Source organism: Conger conger, chromosome 13 (assembly GCF_963514075.1).
Source record: "Conger conger chromosome 13, fConCon1.1, whole genome shotgun sequence".
NCBI lineage: Eukaryota > Metazoa > Chordata > Actinopteri > Anguilliformes > Congridae > Conger > Conger conger.
Genome location: NC_083772.1, coordinates 32,540,143 through 32,557,849, shown reverse-complemented (window position 1 = coordinate 32,557,849; position 17,707 = coordinate 32,540,143). Strand labels below are relative to the sequence as shown.

Genomic DNA, 17,707 nt, shown 5'->3' with positions numbered 1-17,707 from the left:
AGACACCAGTCACGTTTCAGTCACTAAGCCTTAAGGCCCCACAATTCACATTGCATGTCAGGACAAAAACCAAGCCATGAAGTCTAAGGAACTCTCTGTAGATCTCTGCGATAAAATTGTGGCGAGGCATCGGGTAAATCAGTGAAAGGGTATAAAACCATTTCTAGAGCTTTGAATGTTCCCAGGAGCACAGTAGCCTCAATAACTGTGAAATGGAAGAAGTTTGAACCACCAGGACTCTTGCTGGAGTTGGCCTTCCGGCCAAACTGAGTAACCGGGCAAGAATTGAGGGAAGGATGAATGCAGTCAAATACAGAGAGGTTCATCTTTCAGCACCACAATGACCCGAAGCATACTGCCAAGACAACACTAGAGTGGGTTCAGGACAAGTCCAAGTTCATGTCCTTGAGTGGCCCAGCCCAAGCTCAGACTTAACACCCATTGAATGTCTGTGGAGACATCTGAACATGGCAGTTCACAGACACGTCCCATCCAATCTGACAGAGCTTGAGAGGGATAAGCTGCAGGTGTGCGTGTAGAGACTTAGCCAAAAATACTTGAAGCTGTAATTGTTGCCAAGGGGCTTTTACAAAGTACCGAATTAAGGGTCGGAATACTTATTTTATCCATTTAAAATTAAAGTCTGCAAAAAGAAAATGGTTCTGAATACTTTCTGAAGCCACTGCATCTGTTTCTGATGCAGTCGGTGAGTCCGCAGGTTTGGCAGGAGCACCAGGGCATGGCGCACCTGCATGCCCACAAAAACCAGGATGAATCCACTGACCTGGAGGAGCTGGCACAGTTTGTCAAGGCCTTCAAACAAAGACGTATCAAACACCTCCCCCCCCCCCCACCTCCACTCAGCGGCACTGCAGAGAATAGTTTTACTTTCTTTCCCCTCTCTCAGGAATTTCATGTTTTGTATGAACTTGCATAAAGTGTCTGTCATGGACCAATAAAATCATCTATGTTCTTCAGGGGTGTTAGCATTCCATGAACTCTCTGCTGTTAAAGATCTTTGTTCAGACAGGCAGTGATCTCTTCAAGCGTATTGTGTCCCTGCAATGTGAAACTGTCCAAACTAGGAAGATAGGGAAGGTGAAATATTTTCTGGGTTTTATGAAAAAGACACAATGGAAGGAATTGGGGAATTTATAGAGATAAATATGATGGAATATACTGTATTATGTTGTTTGTAAGGCATTTCATAATTCAGTAATTCATGCCTACAGATTACTTAATTATGTCCTTCATTTGGATGAGTATTATTGGCTCAGGACCAGGGCATGATTACTAGTTTTGACATTGAAAGTATACTTTCAGAGACAGGTCAAGTGTTATGCTTTTGCATTTTAATCAGAAATATAATGAAAATAAGACTAAATGCGATATTTCTAATTCATAGGTCATGTATGACAGTAAATGAAGCAGATTTAAAATAAGTTTGTGGTGCTCATGCAGGAATTAACCTAATGTGTTTCTGCCTCGACTTGATTTTTAGAGCCATTGTTCTACAGTGGGGTGCAAAAATTGTGGAATTGTTTAAATGTCTGTTAATGAGTGAATCTGTATGTGATTGAAAGCAAATCTGAATCTCAAGTAACTCCATGCCTTCTAAAGTATCCAACTGCAGTGGCTGTTCTGTCTGGTGTTAACAATACATAGTGAATGAACATGGTTAATTTCCACCAAGAAAGAAAAGGCTACCTAAAACTATCTCAATGTTTCAAACTGCCTATTTCCTCTATCAAAAACATTATTAGAAAATGGAAGTTAATGGAACAGTTGAAGTCAAGGCATGGTCTGGAAGATTTCAGATAGAATGGCCCAAGACCTGGTAAAGAATGGCCAGAAGAATCCACACATCACTGCAAAAGAATTGCAAAAAAGTAGCAGACACAGTTGCCAGAAAGAACGACCTCAACACAAAATTAAGTGTCTGAAGTATGCAAAAGAGGTGGCACGGATGGGGCAGTGGGTAGCACTGCCGCCTCACAGCAAGGAGGTCCTGGGTCTGAATCCCTGTCAGCCAGGGCCTCTCTGTGCGGAGTTTGCATGTTCTCCCCGTGTCTGCATGGGTTTCCTCCGGGTACTCCGGTTTCCTCCCACAGTCCAAAGACATGCAGGTTAGGCTGATTGGAGAGTCTAGCCCGTAGGTATGAGTGTGTGAGTGAATGGTGCGTGTGCCCTGCGATGGACTGGCGACCTGTCCAGGGTGTATTCCTGCCTTTCACCCAATGTATGCTGGGATAGGCTCCAGCCCCCCTGCGACCCTGATCAGGATAAGCGGGTTCAGATAATGGATGGATGGAAGTATGCAAAAGAAGACATTGAGAAGCCTGAAGCCTTTTGGAACAATGTTCTTTGGACTGATGAAAGCAAAATTGAACTTTTTGGCCACCACCAAAGAAGGTATGTTTAGAAAAAAGAAAGGCTGAAGCCTTTATAGAGAAGACCACCTTGCCAAATGTGAAGCATGGAGGTGGATGCTTTGGGGTTGTGTGGCAGCTGGGGGTACAGGAAATGTGGAAGTGGAAGGAAGAATTCCACCAAATATCAAGAAATTCTAGAGGGTAATGTTTGAAGGTCAGTCCAGACATTGATGTTGAATAGAGGTTGGGTATTCCAGCAAGACAATGATCCAAAGCATACCTCAAAATCAACCATGAAGTACCACCAGGAAAGACAGATGAAAACCCAATATTATCTGTAGCAGAGCAGTTTGTATTGCAGTGACATATTAGTTGTTTTACTTATCCCTTAATTGACCCATAGATTGTGGTTTAGGCTACTGATCACCAGTATGTCAATGAACTCCAAATTGTTGCAAACGAGAAGACAATTGCCCATTAAGATGGAAAATATCGACTTTCGAGATGACTGCAGTATTGTGATACATTGACCCGTCCAGTAGATGTCGCCTGTACCCAAACCGGTGAAGACCTCCATTGAGCAGTCTTTCCTTACGTTGTTGTTGACGACCGGTCCAGTGGCAGCAGCGTGCAGCGTGCAGCTTCATTACGTCCCTTTATTTATGTACTCATTACAACGCTCGGTGTCGGGATTGTCGCTTTGTACCGTTATTCTTAATTGGTGTATGAGCAGACTGCCGAGGGCGCAGATCTGCTGCAGGTAGACGGGAGGCCGGGTCCTGCCTTTTTACTTGACGGTCCATGCGACCGCACTACAACTAAAGAAGATGTGGGGGCGAACACTTGGATTTGCAGCTTGAACTATGGTCACAAAAACACTGCAGACAAAACAACACAGATGGAACCCTAACAAACGCAATACAGGTAGCTAGCTGTCTGTCGACATCTTTATTTTATGCGTGATAGATCGTTATCAAACAAATTCTGTTAACTAATACGCTAGGTATCTTTATTTCAGCTCAACACACAAGTACAGAATGCAAACCGATCTGCTAGCTTTTCTAAATTAACCGATGTTGCTTGCTGTGAGTGTGCAATACATATACGCTGCAAAATACAAGCTGTAATAATATAATAGACCAGAAGAACGGTCGGTCTAGCTGTAACCAAATAATAAGGATTCGCTTTTGGAACAAAATGTAACATGGAGTCAGGGGATTTGGGATGATAGCCTATTGTACGAATGTGTGTAGTAGCTGTATATAAATTATCTATTCGATAGACAGGCTTATGGTTTATGTATTCATTTTGACAATTTTCTCATGATAATATTATAGCCTAGGCGTACGGTGAAACAACCACCCATAAATACAGCTTATCGGCTACTGAAGCCACATTACCAAGTATAACCTGTCAGTTTTTCTTTTCATTCGAGGGAAAGCAGAGAGTGTTACACATAGAGATGCGTTCACAGTGCAGAAAGCGTATGGCTGGGCATCAAACCCCTCGCAGTAGAGGAAATTGTAATAGTTTTATTTTCTCAACAGACCAAATGCATTTGTTTTAAAAGCATCTTTAAAAGGGCTGCTATTGATCATTGTTATGTAGGTGACGGTTGCAAGGACTTTTGAACCAGTTTTTAAACCACCTGCTTTGTGCCAGTGTTTTTGCTGCACAGAAAGGGTTGGGTGCTGCTTTTCCAGACACAATAACTTCCCAATCCCAGAATGCTAGACACCCTCTCTCCTGACCCCTGTAGAAGCTGGCAAATGCAGTACTTATGTGGAGACAGACAGGCAGGGAATCACACATTGGTCAGCACAGTGTCAGGGCATCACGGGTTGGCTTGTGTGGTGTAGGCTAAATTAATCTGGACTTGTAGTGCTGACTTGGAATTTCTCCAGAGTGAATTTGGAATAAAACTCAAGTTTGTCTGAATGTTAGAGAGATCAGGGACCAGGACACTTGGGAGTAATTGGCTGGATGGAGGCTTATTTTTCCTAAAGTGAATTTAGAACAAAGGTGGATATCTGTCTGGATGTTTTTAAATGAATGATGTGGTTAGGAATGTGAAAAGAGGTAAATGTAATGCCTCGTAGTATGCATTATGTGAAAATCTGGATACCTGTTTAGACCCTATATCAGGGATTTTGCTAGCTCTAAGGTATATTGAAGATTTAATTGAATCAAGAAAATAGCAAAAAATAATGTCTTTATTTGGACCAATGGTTCCCAGGATATGGACATTTGAAATCTGGCATCTTGGGTCACTCTTCCTCTTTAAAAAAAAATCTTAAAATGCCAGAAAATGCCTCAAAATTGGCCTAAAGAAATTCAATTTTCAATGGAACAAATGTGCAGTGCTAAGTGCTAATGCATGTGGGAGAGTATACAAATAATAATATGTTGAGAGAATGGGTTTTGCATGCTTAACATGTGCCTTCTGTTTATCTTTCCAAAAGATGGAGTTTTAATGCTGCATCGGGCTGTTATAGCAGAAGTTTTAACCCAGATTGCAGCCAAGACATGCAGGTTTCTAGAGAAAATGGTGACGAGGGAACTTTCAGGCCAAAATCCACATTTCTCTGTAGTTATAGAGAATTATGGAAACTCAGCAGCAGATCATATTAAGTTGGCCTTTTTATTTTGTGGTTTACCCAGCCGAGAGATGACATCATTGATTCTGGAGGTGTCTGCCAGTCTGATTGGCTGGATCGCTCTCTATGCTGTACTCTGCCACCTAAATGGTCAACGCGGCTATGAGTGGAACTGTCGCCTGGTTACGCTGTTCCATGGTGTCCTGGTTGTGTGTGTGACAGCGTACATAGGCTATGTGGATGGCCCGTGGCCTTTCACATACCCAGGTAAGAACCCAAATCCACTTTTTATGCCTTTAATTCAGCTCTTGTGCCCCCCGACCTGTATGAAGATAGCTAGAATATTCTCTAATTTCATTTCAATAATATAGTTTATTTTCTAATATAATTTCTTATTTTGTCTTTCCAACAGAAAAGTTTTACATATACATGCTTATTATGTGTGTTCAATCCATATGGACTGAAACCTATTGGAATTACTTTAAAATTGTGCCACTGTCCAGATACTTATGGACTTTATTGTACCCAGGAATTTATTCAAACTTGAGTAGTACTTTATCCAGCTTTAGGTGTGTTAAATGACTGGCTGGTGTTTCTGTTTGTTATGTGCATTTGTGTGTGTGTGCATACATGAATGTGTGTGTGTGTGTGTGTGTGTGTGTGTATGTGTGTCTGTGCTTGTGTGTGTGTTTGTTTGTGTGTGTGTGTGTGTGTGTGCACATGTGCAGGTACGGAGAACACGCCCCTACAGGTCACTGCACTGGTCCTCAGCTTGGGGTACTTCATCTTTGACATGTGTTGGTGTGTGTACATGGGCACGGAGGGGCTAGTGATGCTGGCGCACCACACGCTGAGCATGATGGGAATGGTGCTGATTCTGTGGCTGGGCGAGTCGGGCATCGAGTCGTGCGCTGTGCTGTTTGGCAGCGAGATCACCAACCCCCTGCTGCAGGTGCGCTGGTTCCTGCGGCAGAGTGGACACTACGAGGGGCTGCTGGGCGATGCCGTGGACCTGCTGTTCGTGGGGCTGTTCGTGGGCATGCGCATCGTCGTGGGCGGATACATGCTGTACTGCGAGCTGGCCTCCTCCCGGCCTCTCCCTGTGGTGAAGGCCGGTGGCGTGGCCATGTACGCCCTGTCCTGGGTCTTCATGGTGGACATCGCTCGCTTCGCCTACCGCAAGGCCAGCGCCAAGTACCGCTGCTGGCAGGCACGCCATAAACTGTCCAATGGACACGATGGAACGGCAGACTAAAAAATGCCGTATTTCTGATTGAAGGAAGCATCTTACAAGTTCGACAAAGGTTGGACTGAACTGTGCTTCTAAGTATCTACAAGACAGTACTACAAGAGATCTGTGACAATCATTTTGTTGTGAAACCTTCACCTGTGATATTAATGTAATATTTCAGAACATTAAAATGAGAAAAAACTTTTTGACAGTGTGTAGCTGTTCTAGTTTACAGTAAGCATTAGGGCATGGGTCAAAATAATGCCTTTGTATCCCCATGTACCCCCACAAATTGTGTTGAGTCTGTAACATATTCAATCATACGATACATTTGACAAACTTTGTAAATACCTGTCACCTGGCAATGGTACCATCCACATTACTCTTTCACCTGTGCACTATTTTCCATTTTTTGGTAGGGTCCTTTAGAGAAAGTAAATACTTCCATCCCTTCTGAGTTTAGGGTCGTTCATCAGAGATTAATCCCGAAATTTCTGATGATTGTGAAAAAGTCTGCCTTACTGCAATCAGCTTTCTTGATTATAATTTTCTCAGATCGTATTTGCTGCTCGTATTATCTGCTGTTTTGCAGATCTTTTTATTACAATTTTTACTATTGGTTTTTACTATTGGTGAAGCAATGTTTTAAAATGATTAGTGTAATATTAATATACTGTTAAAAAACGTTTTCAAAACATTTCTCAAAGGACATTTCTCAAACCTCAGTTTCTTACTTATAATGATTATTTCTGCAATACAATTGTCAGCAACCTTGAAAATGCTTAGAAATGTACACCACCACTGTGAAATGGATAAGAGAAGAAAAATGCTGACACCAGCCCGGGGCACGTTGTGAAATGGATGCTGGACCAGACTGTGACGTTAGTTGTGACTGTGGTTTAGATTGTAGTTACACACCAAGGCCTGCTGTGGTACAATATATGGTGATATTAGACTTTTAATAGAAATCGTCTTGTCTTCATTTAGTGTGCTCAAAATTTTGAGAGCAGGCTTTAAATTAGCTAAAAATATGTACGACTTATCATGACTGATTTCAACCAATGGACCAAATAGTTTTAGTAGGATTATGATTTGGTGTTGGAGAGCAAGCAGCATGGCTCCTTCAGTCTAGTACACTTTGGAGTGGAACATTATTGCATAACATTGCAGTAGAGTCCTCTATGGACATGCCATTTCTCCTCGTGGTGCAATGGTGGCTTGGGTATTTATGTGAACATGTTTTTTTCATTATTTTTTTATGTACTTTTTTATTTGCTTTTAAAAAATATACTAAAGTTAGTCCTGAAATGCTTGTTCAGTCCATTGAGGTTCCGACTTTTTGCAAATATGCTGATGACTTCAAAATTGAAAACCACTGTGGTCTCATCTCATTATTGATAAACAATGTCGTGCATCTCCAGCAGAATGGAGATTATATTTTTAGATGGAGGAAATGTAGTGTTTGTGTGTGTGCATTTTCTATGTTTTGCAAGGATCTTCTGCTCACAATCCTGTATGTTTTGTCATTATTAAACTGTCCACATGGTGCCACTAAAGGTACATTTGTGAAATGTGATCAAAACATTCTAATCAGTCTTTATTCATTGTTACTGACCTGAGGTACACCTGACAAAGCCATTGAGTAGAGTTATTGGTTTTATTTAGTATGCATATGCTTATTAAATTTCAAATGTCACCTTAGTAGCAGTGGTTAAATCATTGGTAGTTATGTGTACTTGACACATTTTTAATGAACACATCATGAAAATATATTATTATAACACCTTTTACACAGCAAAAATAAATGTTTCCATATATAAAAGTAAAATATATTGGTACTTGTGATTTGTAGTTCTGTGACAATGGAAGGATATGCCTATTCTAATAATATCTTAAATATTGAATTGCTGTATGTACAATCAAGACCCCAATTCGTGAATACTTGAAGTGTACAATATGTTGTCATTTGATGAAAACATTTGTTGAATAATATCCAGTATATTTGGTCTCAAGTGGATATGTTAATTTAACCAGATTATGTTAATGAAAAATCATGCTGAAAACCCAACCCCCATTGCAAAACAATTGGGATTGCCTACATATTCAAATGTTTTGTTCAGTGTACTGCAGTATATTTTCTTCAATATGGTGCAGTTTATTTTCATATATATGGCAATGAATTTTGCTTATAAGGGAAATCCTGCAGGTATCGATTGTCCATGAGACCCATGTGTCTGGTTGCAGGACAACTGCAGGGAAATCTGTTCTGAAATGATTCCTTGAGATATAACTCAGTGGCTGCCTTTGGGTTTTTGCATTAGAGAATTAAACTATTCAGCTGAGTGAGCAGCACTACGCTTAATGGTCCATGCATTTTTATCTGTCAAGTGATGTTAAGACCAGTGATTTGGCCTATCTTTAGGCACAGCACAAAGGAACCACAGGCTGCATTAAGAAACAATGCAATCAGCACTGGGGACTGGTATCCAGAGGTGAGACATTCGGATAGAGCATCGTATGAAGCCTGTATCCTGACTGAATGGAATTGATTAGGGTTTTTAGTTTAGTTAATTGGTTGCAAATCAACCATATTTTTGGGTCAAAGGCAGTGCTCCTATATAAATGCTGATTGTTGCAATGTACTTTGGTTGTTAAAGGAATGGCAGTAAATATCATTCCCACACACAATGTTATCTGGATATTATTTAAGTGTGGTGGTAACAGTAAGCCAATCAAGGCTGAAACGTAGTCTGATTTCTTCTTATAAGAGAGCCACCCTGCTCTATTATACAGTGTTAGTCGGTTTGGCTCCTGCACATTATAAGTCAAATGTATTCATTGTACTTATGAAACTTGATAATTTGCTCAAATGACATTCAGACCCTTGAACCTGCAACTTATATTTCCAGTTCCATCAATGTTAAATGACATCCGCTCATAAACAATCCTCCAAGCCAAGGCAGCCTAACATAGTGGGCCAATTAAAATGATCTTAGCAATGTCTTACACTTCAGATTTAGACCATTGATACCAGAATCATTGTTCAAAATGGACTGAAATGAATGTTAGTGGTATACTATGGTCAAGCAATTATCCAATTTTAATGCCCTTTCTTGACAAATGCACAAGAAAGCTTACTTTGTTGTCTGTTACGGTTGCCAGTAAACCATTCATTATGAGGCTGAAAATTTAGAATTTATCTGAGACATAGCAAAAACATTGGAGTGTGAAAATCAACTGTTTGATATAGGAAGTGTGAGTAGGATTACTGAAGACTCAGAAACAAACAGGGAATGAAAATGGCTGCAAGCAGCAATACAGGCCTGGCAACACCCAGCATCTGGTGATGTCTGTGGATTGCTGACTTTTGGCAGTCATTGAATGCAAAGGATTTGCAACCAAATACTAAATATGGCCACTTTATTTAGAATGAGAGTAATCTGTTATTCAACAGACCTTATTTTCACTTCTCAAACTGTTACATTGCACATCACCATATTTACAATGCTGGATGAAATGATGGGACCTAAATTGGCTTCAGAAAGTATTCAGACCCCTTCACTTTTTGCACACTTTACTTTGTGCTGTAGATTTCATTTTAACTGGATAACTTTGCCATTTTTGCCCATCAATCTACTCATAAAATAATCCATAATGACGAAGCGATTATTTTTTGACTTTTTTGACTCTCTTGAATTTACATAAGTATTCAGACCCTTTGCTATAACACTCCAAATTGTGGTCAAGTGCACCCTGCTTGCTTTAATTATGTGTCTAGAACTTTATTCGACTCAATTTCTGGCAAATTTAATTGATTAGACACCTGTGTATATAAGGTCCCACAATTCACACTGCAAGTCAGGACAAAAACCAAGCCATGTGAGCCAAATGTTGAGGAAGACGGTGAAAACACTGTTGACTCCACAATAGAGGGCATTTTTAGTGATGTAACCCCATTTTATATTGGTGAGCATCAAAATACATTCTCAAAATATTTCAATATTATTTAGTATGCTTATAAATAAGGAGCCAGTCTACTTTTGAATAATAAATAGCAATCGTGAAATTGTGCAATGTGTTTGACCTATTGATGGGGGTTGTATATTTGACAAAAATTTCAATCAATGGACCTCAATGAATATATTAGTATATAAGATTTATTGTATTTATTGTATTATTGCAATCCTGTCTGTGTCTATCACACAAGGGGGTTAATGTTACAATCATAATTCCAATCCAGTTATACATACAATGCAAATGAGCATATACGAATCAAGGCCTGAATTTGACCTAGCCCAATAGTGAAGCTTCAGATAACTAGCTAGCTAAGTAGCTAACTTACCAAGCTGGTGACCGTTATTTCCAATGGGATGAACTGGAGAAGTGGGAATAACCAGGGCTTGCTAGCTAGCTAGTATGGTGCCTAGTAGACTGTAGCTTTCATTTTCTCCATAGGCTGTATCTTCTATGAAACTAAGGGTTTTACATTCATATTTGCAACTCAGTTGGCTCAGATATGAAAACAACAACTAGTATTCAATTGGGTATATGTTTATGTTTAATGTTTATTTTTGCTCTGAGCTCTCTGGTGCCCTCCATGACTCTGACAGATTCTGTGCTGCCTCCTCTCTCATGAAACATGTGCAGACGTGGTCAAGAGGTTCAGCTGTTTTTCAGACCAATGTTAGAATGGGGAAGAAATAGGATGACCTCCTGGGATTTTCACGCCCAACAGTCTCTAAGGTTGCAGAGAAGTGGTGCAAAAAACACAAAAACATCCGGTGAGCAGCAGTTCTGCGGGCAAAAACTTTGTTGTTAATGAGAGAGGTCAGAGGAGAAGGGGCAGGCTAGTCAAAGCTGACAGGAAGGCGACAGTGATGCAAATAACCACACATTACAACGGTGGTATGCAGAAGAGCATCTCTGAACAAGCCTGAAAAATAAGTCTTATTAATTCCCAAAAAAGTGCTCACTGAGTTGAGATCTACAACAAGGTGTAACAAGTTAGCCAGCTAGCTAACAAGAAAAAGTTTAAAAGTGAGTAAGTCTCCAGATGAGTTTGTTAAAAGTATTTTAAGTGGAGAGAGAAGGAAGCAGAGGACAAAAATAGAAGAGAAAGCAGGAAGAGAAGTGCCAAAGAAGAGCAGTACGAAACAGAAATGAAGAAGTGAGAAGTGATGAGGATGAGGAAATAGATAGAATAGGTGAGGGCGGCCTGTAGTGTAGTGGTTAAGGTAAAGGACTTAATTATTATTATTATTATTATTATTATTATTATTATTATTATTATTATTATTATTATTATTATTATTAGCCAATAATAATTGGACCTTTGCCCCCAGAACAGCCTAAATTCTTTGTGGCATGAATTAAATAAGATTCTTTGAGATTCTGCTCCATGTTGACATGATAGCATTGTGCATGCTTCCATTCAAGCACAACCGAAAGTGCTTTTTTGAATTGACATCTGGTGACTTTGTAGTACTTTGGAGTACTGAACTCATTGTCATGGTTGTAGAACCAGACTGAGATGATGTGTGCTTTGTGACATGGCCTGTTATCCTGCTGGAAGTAGCTATCATAAGATGGATAGACTGTGCCTATAAAGAGATGCACATGGTCAGCAACACTCAGGTAGGTATTTCACCGATGCTCAAATTGTATTAGGGGCCAAACTCTGAACCTACCATCTGCATGTCAAAGCAGGAATTGAGATTTGTCATACCAGGTAACATTTTTCCAATCTTCAACTGTCCAGTTTTGCCTGTGCACATTGTAGCCTAAGTTTCCTGTTCTTAGCTGACAAGAGTGGAGCCCAGTGTGGTCTTCTACTGCTGCCGCTAATATGTGGTTATTTGAGTTGAGATACTTAAACCACCCTGTCTGGCTCCAACAATCATTCCATGGTCAAAGTTGCCGAGATCATATTTCTTCCCCATTCTGATGTTTGGTCTGAGCCACAACTGAACCTCTTGATCATGGCTGTATGCCTTTATGCATTGACTTGCCGCCACATGATTAGATACTTGCATTAATGACCTAGCGTTCAGAGCACCTAATAAAGTGGGTGAGTGAGTGCATATTCAATAATGATGTATTTAGGCTACATAACATTATTTTGAATGATATCTATATATCTGCATGATACACGATAAAACAATTAATTTATGAGGTTATATATTGAAACGCTTAATAATTATTACACCTACTACTATTAACGATAATTCTGCTCAGTAGACGCTTTCATTCACAAAGATGTCTTCTAGCTACATCCCTTTTTTCTGTGGCGGAAGTCTACACAAAGAAATGAGAGCGCAATTGGCCAGGCGGAGTGATTGGGAGACACTCAAATTTTATTGAAAGTAGTGAAATGTTTTGAGGGAAAAGACAACCGTGTAATAACATTGGGCTGCCCAAGTAGACTACTTAAATATATATGCAATTCGCGTCATTTGTTCACCGAAATGTAGTGTCGTTGTTTTGTTAGAACTTGCTTGTTCGCGGCACAGAGATTTTAACTTGGAAAGGGAATTCCGCTAGGCACAGAAAAATGACTGGATTCTGAAAACATGGAGACAAGAGGAGCCGCGAGCTGAAAGCAAGTTTTGTCAATTTTGTGCCTCGAGGGATAACATCGGCAGAACTCTGGAGATCAACTGGATTTTAACATGCATTGGACAACTATATCATCTCGCGTTGTATTTTTTTGTTCCGAAGAATTTATTCGAGACTTGGCACATGGACAAAAATAGAATTTGGATGAAAGTAAAGCAAAGTTTTAAGCAACGTCTGTTTTATGCGAATATTTTGGAATTTTGTCAAAGGAAAAATATATTGCATAACATAGGCTTCTTTTAATACAGCTATGAGACCGGTAAAGTTTGGTTAATGGCAAACTGCGGGAAATATCGGATAACATTCAGGTTTTTAGGTAAAAGCCCTTGCCACCCATATTAACAAGCTGAATGTGGCTGGCAAACTGAGAGAGGCCTGCTCGAAACGGCTGTTTTAAAATTAATGGTAGGCTAGCCTTCAGTCTACCGGGGCATAGCTACCGGTAGCCTAACATTAATCTTTTGCAGAAAAGGGTACTTTTTGACTGATCCATTTAATCTACTGCAGAAGCTTGTGAAATTTACATGAAGACAGGAAAGGGACTGGTCCCGGGATATTTTGTAGGCTAAATGGGAATGCTAACAACCTGGGACGGGAAACCGAAAATATGATCTAAAAACCACACCAAGTTAGCTTGGTATCTTATACTTACATTAAAACGAGCTTAAACATACACGTGGTGAAATTCGCTTTGAACGACAGAGTTTTGTTGGTTGAGTGACTAAGAGGTAAAGTCTCGAGTGTAGTTATTTTGTGAGAATTGCATTAACAATGGGAATCGCAGTTCTCTGGCGGAATTGACAAAGACGGCCGCAAGACAGCGACAAGGAAGCGTGTAGTGGAATAGCTAACGTTTGTGTCGATAGCATATTATCACAGAATATTGTCGACCTACAGACTTATTTTTAATAAATTGCGAATACTTGTATACACGTTCATACGTTTGACTGATTTCATTTAAGCCTATTTATTTTTTTATCAACGAGAGAGAGAAATAGCATACAAAGGCTACATTGGACTTGGCAACAGCGATCAATATCGTTGATGTGGACTAATGACAGTTAATAGATTGTGAAGAAAAACGAAAATCATCTTTACGGATGTTAAGGAGGGACCTGATGCTTCCCAGAAAGACGGAGGGTTTCTTGTTTGCAAAATGCTAATTGGATAAAAGTCGGAGAAAACTGTAAAACGAAGCCCAATGAGCGGCATACAGGCTACAGTCAGTGACCGGTAAGTAGCGTTATCCACGTTGCCTATACTTATTTATTCCCTTGTTGATTAACACTGTATGTCTGATGTAACGTTATGCTTTAATCTCTTGTTGTTATTGGAGTAGCTGCTAAGAGAGGCTGCAGTGAAAACCACAAGTAGCATAAGTCATATGTGTCCTAACGTTACATGTCCTGCTCTTTGAAATTGTATGTATTCTATATAGCAAATGCGCTGTTAAATAGCCCCATTTGCAAAGCAGGGTGCTAGCTACATGCCAAACAACCTGTTATGTCAAGAAGACGTGTATATTCATGTTTTCCCTTAACGCCACTAGCACAGGAAGACCGATTGTGATGGATACAGGTCGCAAACTGCAGCAGTTATGACCGCTAGTGCGATGCACTATTCAGACTGACAACGTCAGGCTACAACACCGTCTGTAAGCATGAATTGCGTGTTAAGCACAGGTACAAAACAATAATACGATGTTAATTATTATTTACTTGTCCTTCACTTGGGTTTCTCGAACTGATCAATTACACAATTTTCAGCAAAACCTTCAGATCATTTAACAGTTGAAAGGATTGAAGAAACATGTATCCTAAGGTTAAATGGTCTTTAATGGTACGATTGTGTTCGGACATTGCCTTGGTGTTCTGTGGTTGATTTCCGGTTCCATTGGCCAACTGTGGCTGGGAAACATGTTGCCTCGACGTCGGCAATAAACAGCACTGGACACAGTGATGTGTGTTCTTCTGTGGTATTGTACAACGGTTGTCACCGTAGCCTAGTAGTATCCCGAAGGCATTGTTTACTCGCCATTAAGGTGCATCCTGTGCCCTGAGGACTGTGTCAACACATCGTTACAATGTTGCACATTAACGTTTTTGTGTGCCGTAGGCTTTGATTCTCCTCACTGTCATGTTTATATGAGCTGGCATTTTATATCAGCGGATGAAGTTGAACCTGTTGGACGGGAGCATTCGTTTTTAATCTGACCATATTACCATATTGTCCTAACAAAATGACAGCTTTTTTTTTGCTGAATAAAGCATATTTTGAATGCATTTTCTTCTTTCCTTTAATAATGGAAGATGTGACAACTGCATTTTAAATCTGAGACTCATCATGTTTAAAAGTCAGATGAGGTCTCAGGATTGGTTTAAACTTGTCCTATAAGTAGATAAGTAGTGTTAACATAATTCAAATAAAAAGGGGAAATAAAAGCCTAGAATAAAACTTGTATGCAGCTAAGAAGCTGGCCCATGAGTGTACAGTGTACACATATTTCTGTGATGGTACAGTGGGCATGGCTGGGTCCTCAGTCCTCTGTGCTGACTCATATCACCTGCCTCCAGGTGTGTTGAGTGCATATATGGAGCAGTGTACAGGCAGCGGAGCTAAGCCGTGGTCTTGACAGTCGAGAATCTCATCGGTTTGGCGCTTCTGCTAATTGTTTGTCGCTCCTCTCTGCATGCACATGCACACACATAATCAAACTCAGGGCGCTCACAAGGCCCGGTGTGGATCCAGGGTCTTGTTTTAGCTCAGCACTACGACTCGTGGTCTTCCATCAGGCAGTCAGCACCTAGATGGGTAGAATCAGATGTGCTGGGTGAAACCTGCACCCACTTTGACATTTTTGTGATGAGACTGTTCCCTGCTGGTCTAAGTGGACAGCAGTTCCACCTGCCTTCTTTGGCTCAGCATCTCTGCCTTCCGCCCATTCCACTATAGAGACTGGGGAACAGAACATCTGAGGGGAATTGACTGGTTGGCTGTTGTAGTCGATCGTCACTCTTGGGTGTTTGAAGATAAATCAACACATACCCATGCAGCCGTTTTGCAGTATGGCCGACACCCGCATCCCACTTATGATACGGAACCACAAGGTGTTTTTCTTTTCTGTTTGACAGAAAACCGACTCTAAACTAGGAGTGCGTAGCAAGGGCCCATCCGCTTCAGGATTTTGCGCCAACTTTTGCTTTGAATGACTGAATTAGCTAAATAATGTCTTCATAATCAGACATTTGTATATGCAACAGCTACAGCCACATACTGCTCGCGTATCCTAAAGACTCTTCTGTGCTCAAGTACAGGAGTGAACCAACGTAACTTATAGAGCTGTCAGAAAAATAAATTAAGGTAATTGGTTGGAACAAAAACCAGCTCGCAGACTGGCCCTCCAGGACCGGAGTTGTGCACCCCTACTCTAAACTGACAGGTTCCCATCCCAGACTGTGCTGTGACCCAGAACATCAGACACACACCCAGGGGCTCACAGAGCTTCACTTTGAGGCTTTACCACACAGTGTGGACGGAGCAGAATCTGTTTACTGTCATGACGGGGTGTAACAGAGGGAGGCTTTGTGTGGAACCGGGGGAGGGCGGGTGGGGGGGTGGGTATATGGTTTTTTACAATGCATCTCAAATGGAAAGGCTAAAATGGAGGAAATGGCTTTGGGCAAGAGAAGCAGGCACTGGTTTGAGCAGCAAGCTTCCATCACCCGGAGAGTTGCAGAACTGTGGTGAGGATAGTGCACTGAGAGAGCTGTGTGCCAGGGGGGACGTCGTGATTTACGGTACGCCTCGTTTGCTTTCACGCCCTTTCACTTAAAGGGGATAGGACCTGTTTTCATTTCATTGTGTTTGGATCTTTATTGGAGTACAAATGGAATTGTATATCATTTTTGCAGTTATAAGAAAAATATTCCACCAAACAAATGGTACTGGTTGCCTCAGCCATCTAACATTTCAGTACATGCATTCGGACTTCTACAATGAAGTAAACTGACTTGTTAGCCAGTTGCTTGCTCTTGTTGGTAAATGGTAAAGTGACTGCATTTATATAGTGCTTTTATCAAAAGCACCTTCCATTTGATCCCTCTCATTCACCCTATCTCACACACACACACACACACACACACACACACACCACCCACCCACCCACCAACGCTGAGTGGCAGCCACGCCAGGCACCAACGAGCTCATCGGGAGCAATTGGGGGTTTAGTGCCTTGCTCAGGGGCACTTCGACACACCCAGGGTGGGGGACTGCTCTTACCTCCTGAGCTAATGTCTCCCCCTTTGTTGTTTTTTTGCGTGAGGAAGAATATCTGCAATACTTGCCTGGCAGTGAAAACTTCATTGACATTACTGGACAGTTTTGTAGAATTCACAGAAGTTACTCTGATTAGTACTTGCTGCGTGCTAGCAGAGTAAAAGAGGGGAGACTCCAATTCTCTTTCCTGTTTCCCTGCTGCTGTTCATCTGCATGTTTAGGCTCGATAAAGGCAACGGCAGATTTGCTTGCCAGAGGCATTTCACACATCACACACTTTGTGCCCACCACTGCCTGTCCTTGTGACTTTTCTTGTCTGTATTGGTCTGTATTTCCACTTAGCGCAGCTAGCATTGGTCTATTCTAACGGGCTACTTGCACTGAAGTCATGAGCGTTCTGTAAAATGCCACACCCAATTCCGGTTAACACTACATGGTAGTGTTCTATTTATTGTGGACAGAAGTGACTAAAAGTTGAACTGTGGGTGTTTATGGTGTTGTCATTGCAATGTTTGAGACTGAGTTTGTCCCAAAATGCATACCAGCACACTCTGTGTCTATGGCCTTGAAGCAGAGAATGTGAAAGCTGAACACCCGTTTCGATCCTTTTAGAAGGG

The 17,707-nt window shown here is 41.0% G+C and overlaps 2 protein-coding genes across 3 annotated transcripts in view; both read left to right on the top strand.

Moving 5' to 3' along the window:
* The first annotated feature begins 2,987 nt into the window (after positions 1-2,987).
* tlcd5a (TLC domain containing 5a) lies at positions 2,988-7,424 on the top strand. The gene is made up of 3 exons (XM_061218073.1): positions 2,988-3,296; positions 5,034-5,236; positions 5,698-7,424. The coding sequence occupies exons 2-3, from the start codon at positions 5,041-5,043 to the stop codon at positions 6,222-6,224; spliced, it is 723 nt and encodes a 240-aa protein (XP_061074057.1). The 5' UTR covers positions 2,988-3,296; positions 5,034-5,040; the 3' UTR covers positions 6,225-7,424.
* Positions 7,425-12,540: 5,116 nt separating this feature from the next.
* arhgef12a (Rho guanine nucleotide exchange factor (GEF) 12a) overlaps positions 12,541-17,707 on the top strand; it is a 48,123-nt gene continuing 42,956 nt past the window's right edge. For both annotated transcript variants that reach the window (XM_061217122.1, XM_061217121.1), the window contains exon 1: positions 12,541-14,048. In XM_061217122.1, coding sequence (XP_061073106.1) covers positions 14,017-14,048 — 32 coding nt within the window. In that variant the 5' untranslated portion in view covers positions 12,541-14,016. The remainder of the gene's footprint in view (positions 14,049-17,707) is intronic.

Bases quoted from the DNA above. Each gene is read 5' to 3' on its own strand.
- tlcd5a (XM_061218073.1), top strand. From the start codon at position 5,041: ATGACATCATTGATTCTGGAGGTGTCTGCCAGTCTGATTGGCTGGATC. The intron at 5,237-5,697 runs GTAAGAACCCAA...GCACATGTGCAG, and splicing joins GTGGCCTTTCACATACCCAG to GTACGGAGAACACGCCCCTA.